The sequence below is a fragment of the Anser brachyrhynchus genome (genome assembly GCF_964034855.1).
Source record: "Anser brachyrhynchus genome assembly, chromosome: 1".
NCBI classification, from domain to species: domain Eukaryota; kingdom Metazoa; phylum Chordata; class Aves; order Anseriformes; family Anatidae; genus Anser; species Anser brachyrhynchus.
Genome location: NC_137694.1, coordinates 99,736,716 through 99,756,051, shown reverse-complemented (window position 1 = coordinate 99,756,051; position 19,336 = coordinate 99,736,716). Strand labels below are relative to the sequence as shown.

The window sequence follows — 19,336 nt, the reverse complement described above, 5'->3', positions numbered from 1 at the left end:
CTGAGGACAGGAAAAGCATGATTTTACATTCCAAGTAGATACAGAATGGCTGTAGCTCTGCCTCTAAGGTTACAAGACATGGGAAAGAGCTCAAAACTCCTCTTGTGCATCTCAGTTTTGTGCTATGAAGACTTCTTCCTCTGCTCTGTCCTCAGGATGAAGCTTCTACGCCAGGTATCTAAAATGTGGAAGACAGATGGGTTGAACTCCTGTTCATATGAACTGCTGTCAGTGGAACACAACCCTTTGTACATCAACATCACAGTGGATTTCAGCATACAGCCAAAGGTCTCGAAAGGGTGAACACCATGCAGGTTATAGGAAATGGCAGCGCATCTTGTTTGTGGTTGCTGCAGCAGCAACTGACGGGCAGCACACTGCTTGAAAGAGTACTTCAGTAGCACAGAAGAAAGTTTCTCTTCACAGCATCTCGTCGGTCAGTTGAGAATCTCATTTTGTGAGACTGGACTGGAGATGGGGACTGACCTGAGGACAGGTCCTGGTGTTCATGTGTGCACTTTCTGCTGAGGTGTGTGTAAACGTTTTCTTGTTTGGGCTGGTCCAGTGGAAGGACTTGAACTAAGTCCCCTGGAGAAAAAAAAATTCTTGCAACTATTCCTAAATTTCCAATTTGTCATAGCAGGAAGGCAACATTGCCACAACTTAAAAAGGAGCAGGCCAGTCTTTGCCCCTTAAAAGCACAAGAATTCTTCACCACTTACCAACTTGCTGAGATTTTTCCAGTCTAAGGAAAAACTGCTTGTGTGGGGAGGAATGGCAATAATGGTAATAGGTGGGGAGATGTTAATCTCTCAATAAAAGGCAATCTACTTAATTAAAAAGGCATCTCTTGTCCTTCGTAAGCTCACTTTGCCATGCAGTGGGAATGCTCAAGCATCCTGGGGCAGAATGAAGTCTCATTTAATCCTGCAATAGCCTGCAGGTTGTGCATTATTCTGGAGAGATCTGGAAGGAAGTGCACTGGTTAACTATTAGAGACGGAGAGAGACTGCTGTCCATCCTGCCTCTTCTATGCTTTAGGCCACACTGTTAGCAGCATGCATACTACTATGGCTACCAGGCCATTACTATTTGGGTTTTTTTTTCTAGAAGGTTGGTGTGAATGCTGTAGGACTTCAGCTAATGCTCTGGTTAGAGCACTGCATTATTGTATGAGATCTGTGTTTATGCCTGCTAGTTTTAAGTACAGACAGCCCCCTACAGGCAGATGCAAAGCCAGCATTGGGAGAGCTGCTTTTAGGAAACTATAGTAAGAATTACATGACAAAAAGCAACTTCTGATAGTACTGAAGAAGGATTCTTTCTGTTTGACATGTATTAGTCCAACTGTAGAGAAGAACAGAGCCTTTAATAGATTCCTGGGTGTTAGCGAGATAGAGCTTTTCAGTGAACAGAGAACAGGAACTTGACTGTAATATCTACACATAACAAGGTAAAATATCCCATCTTACACTTACTGACTGACATAAAGATTACAAAAAGGGCAAGGTGTAGAGAAGACTATCAGTGTTACTGTCAGGAAAGTACAAATGCATTCCTGCCAGGGTCACAGCTCCACTGTTGACAGATTTTACTTAAATTTTTTCCTCTAGTATTTAATTTCTGAGAATTGTTTTCATATTGGAGACAGATAAACCTTGAGAGATTATTAATGTTTGAGTAACAGCTGAAATACCAGATTAATTTCCCTGTGCTGAGCAGGAAGTTAGGCTAGGTGACAGCCTGAGGTTTCTTTCAATGTGAATTACTTATAGCTACAATAAAAACACTTGCACACTGTTGATCTGGCCAGACAACCACAAATTCAAGCTCTGTTTTCATCTGATTTCAGGGCAACTTTGTCTTTTATTAAGCTCTTACTAAATATGCTAGAAAATCTTGATCCAAACATATACCTCAACTTTACTCAAATTCACAAAAGTATTTACAGTACTGTAATAGCTTTCAACACTGAGTTCTCTTTCTCAAAATACAGCATTTCAGAGGACTGGCTGACAGAATGGCTTGAATCCCACTTACCACTTGCGTAAGCGGCAGGACAGAGCTATCCAGCTATGGAACAAAGGTTCCAGAAAACTTGGGTCAGCTTACTGTCAAGGAGACCTTAATCCCCACAGGCTGAGGGATGAGAGGTGGATTTGGCTCAGTAGTTTTACAGTGCTTTAAAGGACTTCTACAGTAAGCCAGATCCTGTTTGTAGCTATCACACCCTAGTTGTGAAGCCTTTTCTTCTAAATCTTGTATGCTCAGAAGAAAAGTTAAACGCACGAAAGACAACAGGATTAGTCTCAGGCACTGCAGACTCTGCACTAGAACAGGAGGTAGAGGCTGAATGCCCATAAGCATGCTGCCGTGGTGAGCTCAAACTCCACTTTTGTTCACATTCTCTTAAGAAAATGGGGGAACATATCCAATGTCCACGGTGATGTTGGTATAAAGAGGATGCTTTGTCCTAGAAAGAAGCTTGAACTCTAAAGAATTCATTCCGTCATCCTTCCATGTTTTTCCAGTGTTGTGTCGGGAAGCAGGCCTGAAGAAGGAAGAATAGCTGCAGTTAGATAAAAGAACAAAGGTGATGTTTACAGCTGATGCTTTAAATAGAGGTAGCAGAAGAAACAGTCTTCCAGAGGGCAGGGGTTTAGCAGATGAAAGCTGCCAAAGCCCCCCAGAAATTCTCCTTAGAGAAGGAGGAGGCTGAACAGATCTGAACTTCATGCTGAGTGTTACAAATGAGGACAATTTGGACTGGAACCTTATCAGAAAGGGAGACTGGTGGGGTGGCAACTACGCTCTGCAAAAAAAATGAGAGCCTGGCAACAAGCAGAGACCTGCGAGTGCAACAAGGAGGCTTGCAGGAACGGTGTACAAAGGCTGCTGTAAGTACACTTAAGACAGGGTTGTTATGGAAACCTGAGTTTAAGATGACAGACTGAAATCTGCACTGTCAGTGAGAATCCTCCACCACACTTGACCCAACACCCTTTACCATGCTAATCACCTCCTCTAACTGGAATATTTTTTTCTTTTATTTTAATGGCACACTGAGTCTGCACAGACTGTAAAGCAAGTTTTGTTTTTCTGGAAATTGTAACAAAGAGCCTCTTCAAACAGAAACCTCTCTTCACAAGATGGACTGCGGTGTCATTTTTGAAACTGGTATTCCCTGAATAATTTGATGTTGATTAGGAAAGTAGGAGAAATGCATTTACCCTTCAAATGCAGAGACGTGAGCAGTACAGTTCAGTTGAAGCTGACTGGGAGCTTTCTTTAAATAGCAGCATGAAAGCAGAAAATAACCAGTGACACGAGGCTTACTTCATGTTTTGAGGAAGATGAGGGTAACAGCCTGCTGCAAGGCAAGGAACACTTTCCCACCTGTCCCTCTCTAAACAGTTACCTCCTCCAAGGCTCTTCTGTCTCTTTGTTGTAGTTCATCATTTTGTAGCGTCCAAGGTGAGATGGGGTCCGGACAACTTTCATGCCTGCTAACTGGATCCTTTAAAAGGAAGAATGAAATGTTTGTTTAGGTATAAGGATGTAATTTTGAGGCTTAGCTATAGGGGAAGGTCAAGGCAGAGAGGATGTTCAATGTTAAAGCAATCAAAGTAAAATACAAAAGCTGAAGGGAATGAGTTTAACACAGTGCCAAATCATCCTTTCCAGCAGGTTCTGGCCAGGCTTAGGCTAGGATGCTCCCAGCTGCACTGTATTTTGACAGGGTACAAAGAGGATTAGCAAGTAAGGAACAAACAACAGCATACAGAGCATTCAAGAGCAACTCCCCTGCATCTGACAAGTGAGCATTATTTTCACTTCCTTGTAAGAGCAGAGCTGTTACTGCCTAGAGCTCCATCACTTTTTTCTTTGAAAAAAAGAAACTAGTTTGCCCTTTCTGAAAGAACCCAGGCCTGAGTTTCAGAATAAAGTTGTCTGTTCTTAAGAAGTGCCACTGGTGCAAATAGCCTTGATGAGAGCACTGTCTTCAAGAAAGATTGCTACATACAGACACCAGAACAGCGACTGTGACCTGGTCAGCTGCAGGACAGTTTGAGGGGAAAAAAAGGCAATCTGAAGCTTCAGAATTCTAAATTAGAGCTTGCTAAAAACTACATTTTGTGTGACTTTAAGCAATCCATTACAGACTGCATCTGTTAGCTTACCAACAGAAAGTGCCAGTAATGCTGCTAGACCTAGCGAGCCTTCGTTATCATAGGGCACTGCTTATGCAAAGACAATTCCTGTGAATGTAAGAATGAATGTTTGCCTAATTTAGGTTATCTAACCAGCATGTTTGCAGCATTTGATTGCCTTCTGTTGAGATCTAGTACAACAGCAAGCTGCACTGAAGCAGGAATGTTCTAAAGCTGAAGAAGCTTCAGAACTGAAAGTAGTTGTTAGGCTGGAGATATCAAATGATTACAACATTTCATTGACTGACATTTATTTCAGTTTGGCAGCTTTTTGAACATGACTTATTGCACATTCAATCAAAACAATAGAAACACTAAACTACCTTTGTTGCAATATTAACTCTTTCATGAGGTTTAGTTTAATGCATTCGTTCACTGTTTTAGGAACCCAGGTTTCTCTGTAGCTGATAATGTTAACACAGCAGCAGTTCCAGTTAGAATAGCATTTTATTCTAATGAAAGTCCTGATGTTTACTAGGACTAATTTAAGTACCAGAGTCCACTAACTGTAAGTAGCAGCCATAATTATTATTATTTTTGCTAGTTGTCTTAATGAGCAGTATCCCAGCATGAAATCTTTATACAGGACTTCTGGACACTTCACTGCCCAAATGCTGATTAATTTTTTCTCTACCTTAAGAAGTCCTTGAGCACTCCTAAAATCCAGTCCCAGTAGGGTTATCAACCTGGTTATCCAAAACCAGCCATCTCAGTTCTAGCTTTTCCAAGATGAGACTTCAGCAGATAAATAAAGCATTAGTTAAGTCACGGTCTATGGATTCCACAAACCTAGAACCCTGTTTCTCTGAAAACTTATACTTGTGAGAATAGCAATGCAAGGCTTACTTCCCTTCAAGAAGGGGGGCTATTTTGGGATCTACATAACCTGCTTGCCTTGAGCCACTTCTGCAGGGAAGTGTGCTCTCATGCATTGAGATGACTTTACCACTGGTACTTGAAAATCACACTAGAGGCCGAAGCTGTACTGAGAACAGCTGAACAGACCCAGCACTGTAATGGTCAATTTAAAGATCTGTTTTCTAGGCATTCTGTTATCATAATAAGTGCTGAATCTCTAAACAATCATCCACCATTTCACCTAGCTTGCCCTGAAAGGAAAACGAGGATTTCTGTGTTAAACAAACTGATTGCAATTCTCAGAAGAAAAAAATGCTTTGTAAAGCCTCCTACAGTTTTCTACCAGAAAACTCCACCAAAACTGTAATTTTGTTAGTTTTCAAGACCAACAAAGCGTAAAACTAAACTGACAATAATGGCCTTATAAACCACCCTATAAGCTTGCCTTAGTGCAAAACAATGAAGATGCACAGTGCAACTACAGCGGTTAATAAAGAAGATACAAGCGATGATTTTGTACTTGACGAATTTGCATGAGGCAAAGTACTTGAAACTAAACTCATTGTATTCACTTCCATAGCATGCTGCTGCCATGGCAACCACCATACAAGAAAAAAAAATCCTGTCAGATCTTGCTGTCACTGACTCAGTGGTACACAGACTTCTCCATTGCTCAGCACAGAAATCAGAATTCCTTGTGTTCCTTAATTCCAAGTACTGGTGACTAGATAGTATTTAAAGCAACCTAGGTTGGCAACTGTTTGGGAACTGATAAATAAAGAGAAAAATCAGGGTGGTTCATAGACTCCTCTCCTTGGGGCTGTTCATGTCAATGAAATCACTTGTCAACTACAGGCAGTTACAACCCCTTGGAAGCAATCCTGAGCAAGCGAAGGCACTAGGATGTTTTACCCCCCCAGTGTCTGAGGAAAGCTTTGTCTTCCCATTGCACAATAATTAGTCATAGATACTGAGCATTTTCTGACAGCCATCATGCCCAATGCCAATAGCATTCGGATTACAATGATGCTGCAAGCATGCTAAGGAGCCACATCTTAGTTCTTTCTTAGAATAATGCTATATGTTTCACTCGACATCTGGGTTCTGTTTTTAGCCTGTCCTGTGCATCAGTACCTTGTAGCGATGTCGTCGTTTTCACCACCACTGCCCCAGTATGTGTTTGGAAACCCATTCATCTTCATGTAGTGCTCTGGAGTCAAAGCAGATACACCCCCAAAAAAGGACTTATATGGAAGACTAAAAAGAGAAGGGGAAAAAAAGGATCAATATTGAAGGCTAATAACCAGTCCTTCACAAGCAAATAGCACAATGCAAGTCACAGACATTAATCTCATCCCTTACAGATTATTTGTAGAAGCAGATGGATGCAGAGTGGCTAGCTTAAAAGTACCCCCACTGAAAGTTTTAAGCCCAGAATTAAGACACACTCGTTATTTACTGAAACCTAAAGCAGCAAAATCAGCGTAATTCCTGCCCCTCCCTCCCCCTGAGTAGGTCAAGGTAAAGCTGGTTTTAAAATTAACTTCAAGTTAGTTCCAAATACCTACATTGTATCATGCATCATCCATGTACTCCTGTAACTCGCACCCCACGCTTTTATCCTGGAAAGAACTGGCAGATTTCTGATTGCCTTTATTTGCCAAGCTAAGCTGACAGTGGAACAGGGAAATACATGCACAGAACTGTTCATGTTACATGGCTTAGGTCAGCCATACCCCTTCCTGGGGAAGCCACTATTGCAAAAACAAAAAATAAACCTCCCAGTTCTTAAAGGTTGCATCTTTCTCTATCCACATTCATGCTGTCTACCTGGAAAGAGAACCCATTAGGATACAAACATCCCAAAGCAAAACAAAGCACTTACTTGTAATGAAACTTATCGATGGCGCTAGCCATGTGTTTGGGATAGTATTCGTCACAAACGTAGAGATTATAATCGTTCTCAGGTACTAGGTCCACATCATGCAGAAGAAGGCAGTCCCAGTCTTCGTCCTTCAGGGCTTCCCGGACACCAATATTAAGTAACTTTGCTCGGTTAAACGTACCATTCCCCACCTGGAAAAAAAAACACCACACCCTAGGTTGCTTCACCAAGACAACAAGAGGATAGCTTGATTAAAACTGACGTTAGTGCAAAAGCCTTATCAACTGAATAACACTGGAGTGTACCACCACTGGCTGAAAATTTCATCCCTAGACTCTGAAAGTTTTACTCCCTCTCTTCAAGATATTCTCAGGAATTGTGATGTGTAAGGGGCCATACACCACTGGCATACGAAGAAGACAGACTTTTAAGAGACCAGGTAAGTCAATCCTCAGGTCTGTGCACGCACATCAACACTTCTGTCCTGACTACTGCTTCCTAAAGCTTAGGAATAAGAAAACAGATCCCTGTCACAAACAAAAAGCTTCCTTTCTCCCCTACTCAGCTATCAGTTTCAATTAATGAACCCAGAACTGTCCCTCTCTCCACTGATCTTTTGCAACACCAGTCCCCCATCAGCTAAGTCATGGCTGTTTGCCCTGCATAGGCTGACACACAGCAAGGTCAAGCCAGATGTTTTCACTTAATGCAGTCTAAAAATATCTGATTTGAGTCTAGCATTTAGTCTTAACAGTTTTATTCAGTAGCTATACTGACAAGTCACTGACAGACAACCCACATTCAACTCTTGAACTGCTGAAAATACAAGTTACCGCTTAATGACAGCTGTATCCCTCTGGAACTAAAAAAAGCACAACAAATCAATAGCAGAACAATGATCTTGACAAGTGGTAAGGTATTTCAACCAGCAGTAGCCATGGAGGTACGATGGCATATAACTGACCTGCTCGATCCAGGCATAAAAAGGTACTTCATGTTACAAGATTCACATTTCTTGCTCAGAACCTAACCCTTAACTGGAAAGCTCAGCCCCCCCACCAGGCAGATCTGATTTAGGTTTACCTGCTGAATCAAGTAGATTCTGTAACTGAGCTGCTGGCGCTGCAAGAAAGGATGAATATAGTAAAGAAGATGGTGAAGGTACTTCTCCTGGTTGCTGTATGCTACAAGGATGGCTGATTTGTAGCGGGCCAGGCAGTGAGGTGGTCTGTAGAGGCCTCCAGACTGAACGAAAGGATTTTTTTTGATGATCATTCTTTCACTAGGGAGCACCCTGAAGGAGATGATTAACGGACCAACTGTAAGGAGAGACAGAAAAAAAAAAAAAGCAAGCTCACAAATGCTTCTCAACTTTCATTTAAAAACACTGGATGAGTTGCAAATGGTTACTGCTGAAGACGCCAGCCCTGCCCTGGCAGAGAACAGTTAACACCACCATGCAGACGTGCCTGTGCGACCAGTTCCAGCACCACCCACGGGCCAGTCACCTCACTAGGGCTCTGCGCAGAGGAGCATGGCGCCATCAGGCTACTTGTCAGAGGGGCACCCAGAATCCTGTCACAGCCAGCAGGGCTCACCGGGCTCCTGTGCTTCTCTTTTTCCTGGTGTTGGCTCCCTGCTGCTGGCTCCCTGCTGCACAAGCAAAGCTGTCTTGTGTTACTTAGATGGTCTCCTTGAATAAATGTATTCCCTGTAAGAGTACAGTTGAAAACAAATCTCTTGACAGGCTTTTTCTTTTGGTTGCCCATATGGAAAAAGTTTCTGAGGCTCTTTCGGAGTAGATTTGAGGACAAAGACATCCAAAAAGATAATCAGCAGGTTGGGAGGAAATAGTTTAAAGTCTGGATGAATATAAAGTATTTAGGAGATACAAATGGCATTTAGGCAATGTTAGCTTTATCTCAAAAAAAAAAAAAAGTTTTAAGTTCAATTTGATGTTATAATCACACGCCACAAGGGCTGTATTCACGCTTTCCTATCAAAATTTTAGGAGAAACAGACAGCAGAGCTGAGAAAGAAGGGAGATGTTTCATATTCACAGGAATATGCATGGGGCAGCAATATAAGCTACGTACGATAGCTCCTCTACTCAGTACCTCAGTTTTAAATGCAAAACATCCAGTGTGTTCAGCAGTTTTTACCTAATTAGAAAATACACATTTCTCTGCATTTCCATCTGAATTCTTCAGAATGAAAAAGCTTGACAACAAAGAAAAAACAATATTAAGTATCAGTCACTTTTTTAACACAAGTCTTGCACTATAGCAATATGAAAAACAAAACAAATATTATGGTTATTCCAATACTTGTTCTTCTGGGTAGTGAGAAAAGGCTCCAGAATTAGGAAAAAAAAAAAGGTTACATTTGCACACAAATCAGCGTATCTTAGTGGTTTCCAACCACTGTCATCTTCTCTAAGAAAATAAAGCACAAATGCAGAAAAAACAAGATTAAATCTATTATTTAAATAAGCTAGGAAGAAACCTTTTACCTAGATCGCAATTAAAATCTGACAATCACAAGATTATGGTTTTAAGTAGGCCCAACAATCCTCTGCAAGTCATGCTACTCAAAGACAAAATACTTTTTACTCCAGAAGCCTGTGAGACAAGTTACTTTTTTATTTTTACAGCTATAAATAAGACTCTCTTTCTCTTCCAAGCTCATAGTTAATCCTGTGACTGTTTTGAAGTGAGCTTTCGGTATCTTCTAAGCCAGACTCCCTCTTCAGCACTGAAATAAATTATCCTCTCTTGAAACGTCTGATAATGAAGCCTGGGAGAGAAAGAGTAAGTATTTAGGCCTGGTGTTTAGTAGCTTTCATTTCAGCAGGGAAACGTACGGGTTTGTCTTAAGTCTAATGCATATTTAAGCAGGTGAGCCCACAAGGCATTTCTTCCAGCCCATCCTACGTGCAAGCCTCTGCTACAAATCTGACAAAGAGAAGAACTGAACCTGCGTTCACCCACATCCTGTCTAACTGATGGAGAGGAAGCAGCACCCCTCCACTGGCTGGTTGTTTTTTGTGCAAGACTCTGGGAGTAACTTGGGAGTAACTTGGGAGTAACTTGGGAGTAACTTGGGAGTAACTTGGGAGTAACTTGGGAGTAACTTGGGAGTAACTTGGGAGTAACTTGGGAGTAACTTGGGAGTAACTTGGGAGTAACTTGGGAGTAACTTGGGAGTAACTTGGGAGTAACTTGGGAGTAACTTGGGAGTAACTTGGGAGTAACTTGGGAGTAACTTGGGAGTAACTTGGGAGTAACTTGGGAGTAACTTGGGAGTAACTTGGGAGTAACTTGGGAGTAACTTGGGAGTAACTTGGGAGTAACTTGGGAGTAACTTGGGAGTAACTTGGGAGTAACTTGGGAGTAACTTGGGAGTAACTTGGGAGTAACTTGGGAGTAACTTGGGAGTAACTTGGGAGTAACTTGGGAGTAACTTGGGAGTAACTTGGGAGTAACTTGGGAGTAACTTGGGAGTAACTTGGGAGTAACTTGGGAGTAACTTGGGAGTAACTTGGGAGTAACTTGGGAGTAACTTGGGAGTAACTTGGGAGTAACTTGGGAGTAACTTGGGAGTAACTTGGGCTGAAGCAGAGCCCAAAGTTGGTATGCCTCACATCTCTGACAGGCAAACCTATAGTCAGTATCAGTCTCCTTTTCCTTCTAAAGGAGCAGGTGTAAGAGCATTTCCTGAAGATCAATAGGAACAGCCACTGATCCCATTCCTTGCACAGTCAAAAAAGGGTTAGGGGATTAGCCTTTGTGAATCCCACTTTATAGTTTTTGCTGTTTCATTTTGTTTGTCAGCAAGATCTTGCAGGCACTGACTCTTACACTTCGCTTGTAAATCCTTCCTTCAGGAAGGATTCCCTAAATTCCCCCAAAACTCATAGGCAATTCCATTTTGGCTATGTTACCCTACGCAGGAGACTGGAGGACGCTGCTGTACTTGCCCATCTGAAGCTGAAGAGTAGTTCTTCAGAGAATCACGCTGTGGGTTCATGAGTCTAGGTCACATTTATTATTACTTTTAGGCAGACAGTTCCCTGTGCTGCCTTTAAAGGCCACCGCATTTCAGTCCAACACAGTTTTAAACCTGTAATTTATGTTGCTTTTCAGATTTATGAACTCCCTGATTATCAGTTCTTTTAACTAAAGCACCGTTAACCACCAATTTGATGACAACTGGAGCTTGCTGAAGAAACGTTATCTTCAGATTGGATTTCATCTACAGATCATTGCTCCCAGGAAAACATAAAAAAAGGAATTAATCCCTTTTGTTCTCCCACAAAGGCATGTTTTTGTTTTCCCTAATACAATCCAGGCTATTTGCATTACAGAGTAAGATTCTGTAGCAATAATCCTTAAATTCCAAAATTAAATCTGAATTTAGACACAAGGGGAGGCGTAAGATAACATGCATGATCTTCGCTCCTGTCATCTCCTTCCATACACAAACATATAATTCATGAGGATAACACCTGAATTTATCATTTTTTTCCAGATGTCATCTTCTCCTGAGCTGCCTGGCTCTATACCTTAAAAAACTCAGCTCAGAAACTCAGCATATGTCAGGCAAAAAACAACCAAAAAGTTAAAGCCTGTGACATATCCCCCAAACCTCTGGCTGCCCTACACCTTGGCTGTAAACAAAGTTCTGGCTCTCTGGTCTCCTTCCTGTCCAATTTCAACTAACAAACAGCTACTGCACTGTAATCCAATTAATCCCACACGTGAACAGAACAGTTGCAGGCTGGCCCAAGTAGGGAAAAATAGAACAGCTGAAGCTTGTTTTAGGGAAAGGACAAAAAACACCTTGGCTGTGCTAGAAAGCACAGCGTCCCAACTCAGACAAGGTACAAGATCAACCCCTTGATATGTCCAGTCAGTTTTCCCCACAGCCTGGTTCCTTAGCTCCTTCTGTGTCTGCATCACCACAGGGAGAGTGTTTAATTGATATGAAACCTCAGTGCACAGAAAAATAAATACAAGTCCCTGCCCATATTGTTAGCTGGTGCCTGTGACTGCATACTCACTGCTTGTTTTACTTCCTAGGCAACACATCTGAATATCAGGGGACCCATTAATTGTGACCAGATCTATTCCACCTTAAGAAAGGTACTACATGACTTCTAAACACCGTCTTGCTATACATTTAATTCAGAATAAGCAGCTTTAATAGTTGAGTTCAAGAAGTAAAGCTTGCACAAGCTAAACAAGCTGTAACAGAAGCATGGATAAATATATCAGTGAAGAAGTGCAGCAGCACACAGTACATTACTGTAGTCATATTGTATAATTCTGCCACTACCTGGATGGAAAAAAAAAATAAAAAGCAGACTGACAGCCTTAATTTAAGCATCAATTTCCAATGACAGAACATGAGGCTGCCTCAACAGCAGCTAAAGATAAATCTCAGCATTATTACCTTTTCACTTCCCTTTTAAGAAGAGAGAAGCTCTAGTGGGAGAGCACGCATTACAAAACGCAGCGGGAACAGCTCATTGCCACAACAGATGGTCATGCTCATGAAAAGGTTATGACAGGAGTAAAAAGGAATAACTGCTACAGGAAGGGCCTGAAAAAGTTCTTCCACTGCATGACAGTATTTAAAAAAAAATCAGAGTTACAGATGGAACATGGAACTATTAAGGCTTCAAGAGCCAAGTTAACTCGTTCAGCACACACCATGCATGAAGTATGGTACCCCTCCAAAAAAACGAAATCAGAACCATCTGCCATCAAGCTTTTTCCTGGTAAGAGGAAACGATGAACTGACAGAAACAACACATCTCACACGCAGTGTGAGAACACCAAATTTTGAGTTTAAATGCTACTCAGTTAAGTTTGAGTAAGAGCAACTCGAGCATAAGAATACCTTGCTTTTTCCAAAAACAAAAGTGGAAACAGGTAACTGGTTATTTGTACAGAAGCTTCAAAGGAACTGAAGTAACATAGTCACAATATTAATGAAGACATTGAGTATCCAGTACAATGCTTTTCGAGTTATGGACCACAAAAGGGTCAATGGGCACCACTAAGCGTTAAAAAGCTAAGTCCAGATCTTCTTCCCAGGCAGAGATGTTAAGCAATTACATTTTCAGTTAATTCTTACTCCGCTGCCCTGGAAATGGATTCAGGTAGCTGAAAAAAGACAGATGGAGCTGCAATCTGATCTTCTGTTCAAGCGATTAGTTAAATGATCTACTGTATACATAAGTGGGGAAAGCACTGCACTTCATAAAAGCCCTGATCCAGGAAACATTTATGCCATTTGGCATTCTTCCAGTTACTTTAACATGTTTTGGAGTGGACATGGTGAATTATTACCAGCTCTGAATTGCAGACTGGAGTCCACAAGAATTGATTTGAAATCTCATTTAATGGGTTTATGAAATTAATATTAATCGTTTTCTCTGATGTAATGTTTCCAAGAGAGATCAGTCCCAGGAGTGACGGTAACAGCCAATCAAGACAGTTGTAAAGTATTTATACATCTGTTTTGTATGTGATGGGCACATATGAATAAAGGGCAAGCACCTCGCAGAGCAGCACATGTTTTTAGAAGGAAAAAGAACAAACAACCTCAGAAGAGTCTGGCATATACCAATAACAGAAGGAATATCTTATTTCTTGTATTTAAAAGGTAATGTCACCTAGTAGTAGCAGAATGTTTGGTTTTCTTAAGCTGGAACTGTATCAGTGCTCCAAAGGCTTATTTCACAGCAATGGTCTTCATATGCTGAATTCTAACTTTTGGAGATAGTAAAATTTCTGCAAAACTTAGTAAAAACTTCCACAGTCACTTTGCCTCATTTTTTCTCTTAGTCAACTTTACCATTTGCTTCCATCTGTAACTAGCATTGTTTTCATCTTAGCTCATGCAGGCCAACCCACCCTCTTCTTAACCCTCCCAGAGATGGGTAGAAGAGGTCTTAAGATTTCATAGCTTTGAAAGCAACAGTTACTTTAATGTAGTTTTACTTTGCATGTGCCTCTTCCACGTGCATCATCACTACTCTTGCTTATCTGATTGTTTGCAGACGAGCTGCACAGTATCACACTTTTTTTTTTGCAAGGTCCAAGTACATTTCTGCTGTGCTTTCAAGTAAAACAAATGAGTCTGAAACACAGAATTGTAGCTTCCCAAAACAACTGATGGGTTCTGGTTAGAGGTGAACTGAGACTACACTAAGACACCATTACAACTAGCACTTGTGCAAAGAGGCTCTGTACTCTCAGTATTTCAGTAACATAGCAGAGCTGTTTCCAAGAGAAGTACTGAAGCACATACCCAAAAGTTATACAACTTCATCATACATACTGCATGGATTTCATTGAACTTCAGCGAGAGGAGGGAAGAAAACTCTGTGAAAGAACATGCATCCTTATGAGGATTGAAGAGTCTAAAAAGGCTCATCTGGAGCACCCCAGCAAAGCTCTTTAACCTAAGTAAACAACTTGACACAGGAGGAAACGGAGCCACAGTTTCCCACAATACTTGCACCTGTGAACCAAAACCAAGGCCAGCCACTTTGCTCTCTCTGGGCTCCATTTGCAGTCAGCTGCTTTCCTAGAACACCAGCACAACTTAGGAGCACTTCACAACTACTGACACGCAGGACCTAAAATCACAGAAACCAGAACAGTACAGATAAACAGACAAGAGTAGCTTACTGTGTTGTAGACTCAGAAGCAGAAATAGCCAAACCAACTGCATGTGCACGCTTACAGAACTCAGCCGTGCTCAGCTGCCTGGGTAGATGTGCTCCACTAATCCCAGAGACGTGCCACTTCACCACCAGACTTGCTTTAGGGTTTTGACTTTGCATCCACTCAAAGTTTCTGAGCTGTTTCAGCAGTGCAACAGCTGAGTTCATGCTGCCTCGAGGATCAGCTCTGACCTGCTGCAAGTTGGATACAATCTTTAGACTTTTAAGCCTAATGGAGGAGTTTTTAGGTCTAAATGGCACATAATCACGGGCCAAGACAATCACCAGTAAGAGCAAGGTGCCAAGACACATTCTCTTTAAATATTTAGAATACTTAAAGCTAACGCCAATGTATATTGAATTACAGGTTTGACATAAGGCTGAAATAAAGAAACCAGGAGTGAGTCAGCGAGCACAGAGATCAAAATCCCAAAGCACAACTGTTGGCATGCTTCATATAGGATGACCAAGCTTGGGGGGGGGGGTAAGGGAAGAAGAGGAAAGCTTTATTAGCTTGGTATTAACGTTGTGCTTTGGTTTCACTCGTTTCCCTACACAACTTCTAACCAAATCCTTAGTATGGGAAGCTTGCCAATCACTGAAATACTTTACCTAGTGAAACCGATGAAAATGAGCTAATTGACACTGTAAAGTTTTGTCAGTGCGAGTACAGCACTTTTAACGCAGAAACGCTTGAAAAACATGCACTTTATCTTCACGAAGCGCTCACTGCTGCGAAGCACCCGGGCGGCAGCAGTCGGTACGTACCCAGCAGCGGTGACCGGGCCGAGCAGTAGGGCAGAGCATCCTCGGCGGGGCGGCGGGCGAGCAGGCTGAGGTTGGCGTACACGTCGTGGGGCTTGGAGAAGTCCGGCACCTGAGGCGAGCCCGACAGCCCGCGGAACACCCCGGCGGGGCCCCCTCGGTACAGGATGAGGATGAAGAGCGCCTGGAAGGCGAGGAGGAGGAGCAGAAAGCAGGAGTTTTCGACGCGAGGCAGGGACATGGCTCTCGCACCCCCTCACACCGGCACCTCCCGAGGCGGCGCTTGGCTCTGCCTCACGGCCGATCCCACCCCTTCCCGCTGCCGACACCGCCAGGAGGGGAGCGGCCGCCCGCGGCCCACCGCAGCCCCGCTCCGAGCCCCCAACGACCGCTCTGAGGAGGGGAAGGAGGGGGCGGCCGCCATTTAACGTGCCCCCGCCCTTCCCGTGAAACTACAGCTCCCAGCATGCAACGCGGGAAAGGGCCGTGCCCGCCTGTGCTTCGCCGCCGCGAGGAATGCTGGGAGATGTAGTCCCCGCCCCTCCCCCCAGCGCGGCCGTGGTGCCCTGAGGGGTAACGGTGCTGTGGGGCGGAGGGGAGCCCGCTAGTGTGTCGGGCTGTCACAAGTCATTTATTTATTTTTTATTTACGAGGTACTTTGTGCATGATTCCTGTCGAGCAGCTTTTGGGTAGAAATTAAAATTCCATGAAAATGCTGAAAATACTGTAATATTGGCTTTCATTAGTTAAAACTTCCTTGGAGTAGTTAGCCTGGTGGTACATGAAACAGTCTGATGGTACAATAAACGTGTTTTTTTTTTTTTTTTAATCATATTGATTTATTAGGGAAAGGTGATGGTGTGTGCAGTGTGTGGAAAAGGGGAGTTGAAGTAGCTGTTTCTGGTCATGGTGTTTTTCAGGATTTTTGGAAGAGACAGAAGTCATGCCTGACATGGCCGAGTTTCCCTCACAGGTGGGGACAGGGAAAGCTCTTCTGCACTTCCAGCGCACAGTCACTGTCCTGACTAAATGGCTGAATTGAGCAAGATTAGATCAACTGAAATAAATAACACAGCTCTCTACCTGCATCTCAGGAGACTACAGAAGCATTTTACTTGCATAGACTCCACAGTGAGGGACCTCTTTTCATTGCCTCACTGCCTATAGAAACTTTGGCTTTTACATCCCCCTCTTTTCTGTTTGTTTTCTTAATGAAATGGGGCATGTGTGATTGTGCTGTCAGTCATTCTGCCTTCTCTGATAATGGATTTGTAATGTGTTGTCCATTTTCACTTAAGTTTGACAGAGAAAAATAAGTCTTCTGTAAGACGCTGTCTAGGAAAAGGCAGTGGCAGGATTTGCACTGGGGAAAGTAGTAAAAAACAAAATTTGCCCCTGCAAGAAGGGGCAGGCCCCCTCAGCTCGGCCTCCCGTCCCATTCCAAGACAAAGCTGTCCCATGTGCTGGCTCATCAGTCAGCACGCGTGGCTCCAAACCAGGCAAAGCAGCTGCTAACAGGAGGTGGCATGGGAAAAAGATGGGGTTAGAGGGTGGTACCGTGTATGTTGGGAGTACTCCTGCTTCAGAGCTGAATGGAGGGATGTAGGGGGACACATCTAAAAGAGACTTGATCTCATTTATTCTGCTGGACAGAACAACCTGTTACTACATGAGACCTGGATGTAAACTATTGCCATTTCACATTTAATTTTAAATAATTTGTTGCGGTTTTGTTGTTTAGAGAGTGTTTAGACAGTCTGAGACTGTCTGTTTTTATTGAAACCTACCCAATCCTGCAGCAAAGTCTGCTTTTCTTGCACACTGCTTTGAAGCTCTACCCTTTGCGTTCTTCCTGCAGCATTCTCTCCATTACCATGGCAAACACACCCTGCTTGTCTTCATGTTCATAAAACAAAGTGATGATCTCTGTTCTTCTGAAAGCTGCAGTGAGTACAAAGCCATGGACGGGAAAGAATTAATCTCTGCGTCCATCACAGGGGAACCCCTGTGTCTAAAACACGCATAGGAACCAAGATTTTAGTGCTGTGACATGGGATTGCTGGCAGTAATTGTTTTAGGAGCTAGTACTGCCTGAATTTACACTTCGCTTGCAATCCTCCCTTGGGTCACAGTGGGAAGTAATGGTGTAGGAAGAATTTGGGCAAGGCTTGTCTGCTTGCATCCATTTCTGAAGCATGGAGAAGCCAGACATGCTGGAGCTGATCTGCACCAGCAGCTCTGCTAACTTTCTGGCAGTCAGGTGTAAAAATTGTCACCTCGTGCCTGTTCTGGGGCACAAGGTCAGCTGGAAAGGCAACAGCCTGCTCCAAACCTCAGTTCAGCCTATGTGCATATATATGCTAGTTTCATGGGAAACTAACATATAACTAGCCAGATCAACTGTGCACAGAGGGAGCCAAACAGCATGTGCTTCTGTGCTGGCTGGGAGAGCTGAAGCTCCAGGAACATTTCCTTCAAGATCCTTCCAAAACCAAATGCAAGAATCATGATCCTTCTCATTCCCCTTCTCCCATTGTCACCAAAATGGGTGGATCAGAAACCACCACAAGCCTTTTTTTTTCCCACAAAAGAGCAAGTGTGGACTGGAGAGCTGCATGTAGATCAGAACTTGGTGGTGCCAGCAAGCCCAAGCTTTTTCAAGGTCACTGCACTCCTATTTTTTTCCCCTGCCGTAGAATGCCGGGGGGGGGGGGGGGGATTTGAATTAAAAATGAATTGGATTGCTTAAATGAAAAAAAAAACCACCACCACCAACAAAAAAAAAACCACCAACAAACCAACCTGTCTCCACTGAAGCATGAAAGGGAGATGGCAAGCATTTTAGCAACCCCTGTGCGCAGATGTATTGAGGGCAGTGATGGAGGAAAACAATGTGAGACTGGATCTGTAAGGTGCAGGAACGGGGCTGTCTTGGCAGTCAAAGGTCTGCCTTTCTCATTTTCACGTCTGCTTGAGAAATTAAATGAATGCATAGGAAAATAAAAAAAGACAAACACCATCTTCAACAGAGCTTGAAATTAAGTTTGTGCAGGAGCCTCTAGATGTCCCAGGGGAAGGGGCTTCCCCTCCCTCCAAGTATAATTTCACCTCCAATCAGTCCTGAATGTGATGAGGGACTGAGAGAAGTACCTCACCATTTAACACGATTCATTTCTTGCTCTTTCTTTTCCTCCTCTTTCTCCCTTCCTTAACTCCAGGGATCTGCACCAGTTCCTGGCTGAAAATGTAGCTGTGTGGCTAGGAAGCTTAGCCTTGAAAATGCAGGGCTCAAGAAGGGGAAGAACTTGTACTGGTGTGACAGAACGATACCAAGCAGGGTGCTCTGACAGTGTCGGTCAGTGGTTCTTGTCCACTGCCTTCCCTGATCCCCAGTTTTTTTTTTTTTTCTTCAAGGAAAGCAGCATTAATCCTTGTGAAGGCACTGCAGAGGCTTTCAGCCACCACTGACAAGCAGGGCTGTCCCTCTGTTTTGGGGGAGTGGCAGTTTTTTCTAGTAGGGTGGACATTTCAGAGGCCTTTGGCCACCACAGTTCTTTCTCAGCCTTTCACGGGACATTTTGCTTGTACATGCCACGTTGCACTTTAAGCAAAACCTTTGTGAACAGGATTTTTTATTATATAAGCAGCTGCGGATTTTGCTTGTACTCCAGTATGCTAAATTTTTTGTGATGCTTCCTCAGAATATTCCTAAAAGTGTTTCCATGTTTGTGAGAGGTAGGTCCCTCGTTGTAATAAAAACAAAAAACACACAAAAAGCATCAAAGTTACAGATAGCTGATGTGAGGTGCCTTGTCCAAATGACAGAGTAAATCAGTGAGAGCAACCTGCTTACCCATGCCTGCTTCCCATTGCTTCCTG

At 43.0% G+C, this 19,336-nt stretch overlaps 2 protein-coding genes across 6 annotated transcripts in view; one reads left to right on the top strand and one right to left on the bottom strand.

Annotated features, from left to right (window-relative positions):
• Nucleotides 1-842, top strand: part of B4GALT4 (beta-1,4-galactosyltransferase 4) — a 28,700-nt gene extending 27,858 nt beyond the window's left edge. For all 5 annotated transcript variants that reach the window (XM_080575654.1, XM_080575651.1, XM_080575652.1 and 2 more), the window contains exon 7: nt 156-842. In XM_080575654.1, coding sequence (XP_080431780.1) covers nt 156-303 — 148 coding nt within the window. In that variant the 3' untranslated portion in view covers nt 304-842. The remainder of the gene's footprint in view (nt 1-155) is intronic.
• A 496-nt stretch (nt 843-1,338) lies between these two features.
• Nucleotides 1,339-15,924, bottom strand: LOC308187557 (beta-1,4-galactosyltransferase 3-like). Its single transcript, XM_080575658.1, has 6 exons — nt 15,461-15,924; nt 8,038-8,273; nt 6,955-7,145; nt 6,204-6,326; nt 3,419-3,517; nt 1,339-2,551 (listed from the first exon to the last, which is right to left on the bottom strand). Exons 1-6 carry the CDS (start codon nt 15,696-15,698, stop codon nt 2,410-2,412), a joined length of 1,029 nt encoding a protein of 342 aa, XP_080431784.1. The 5' UTR covers nt 15,699-15,924; the 3' UTR covers nt 1,339-2,409.
• Between the last annotated feature and the right edge of the window lie 3,412 nt (nt 15,925-19,336).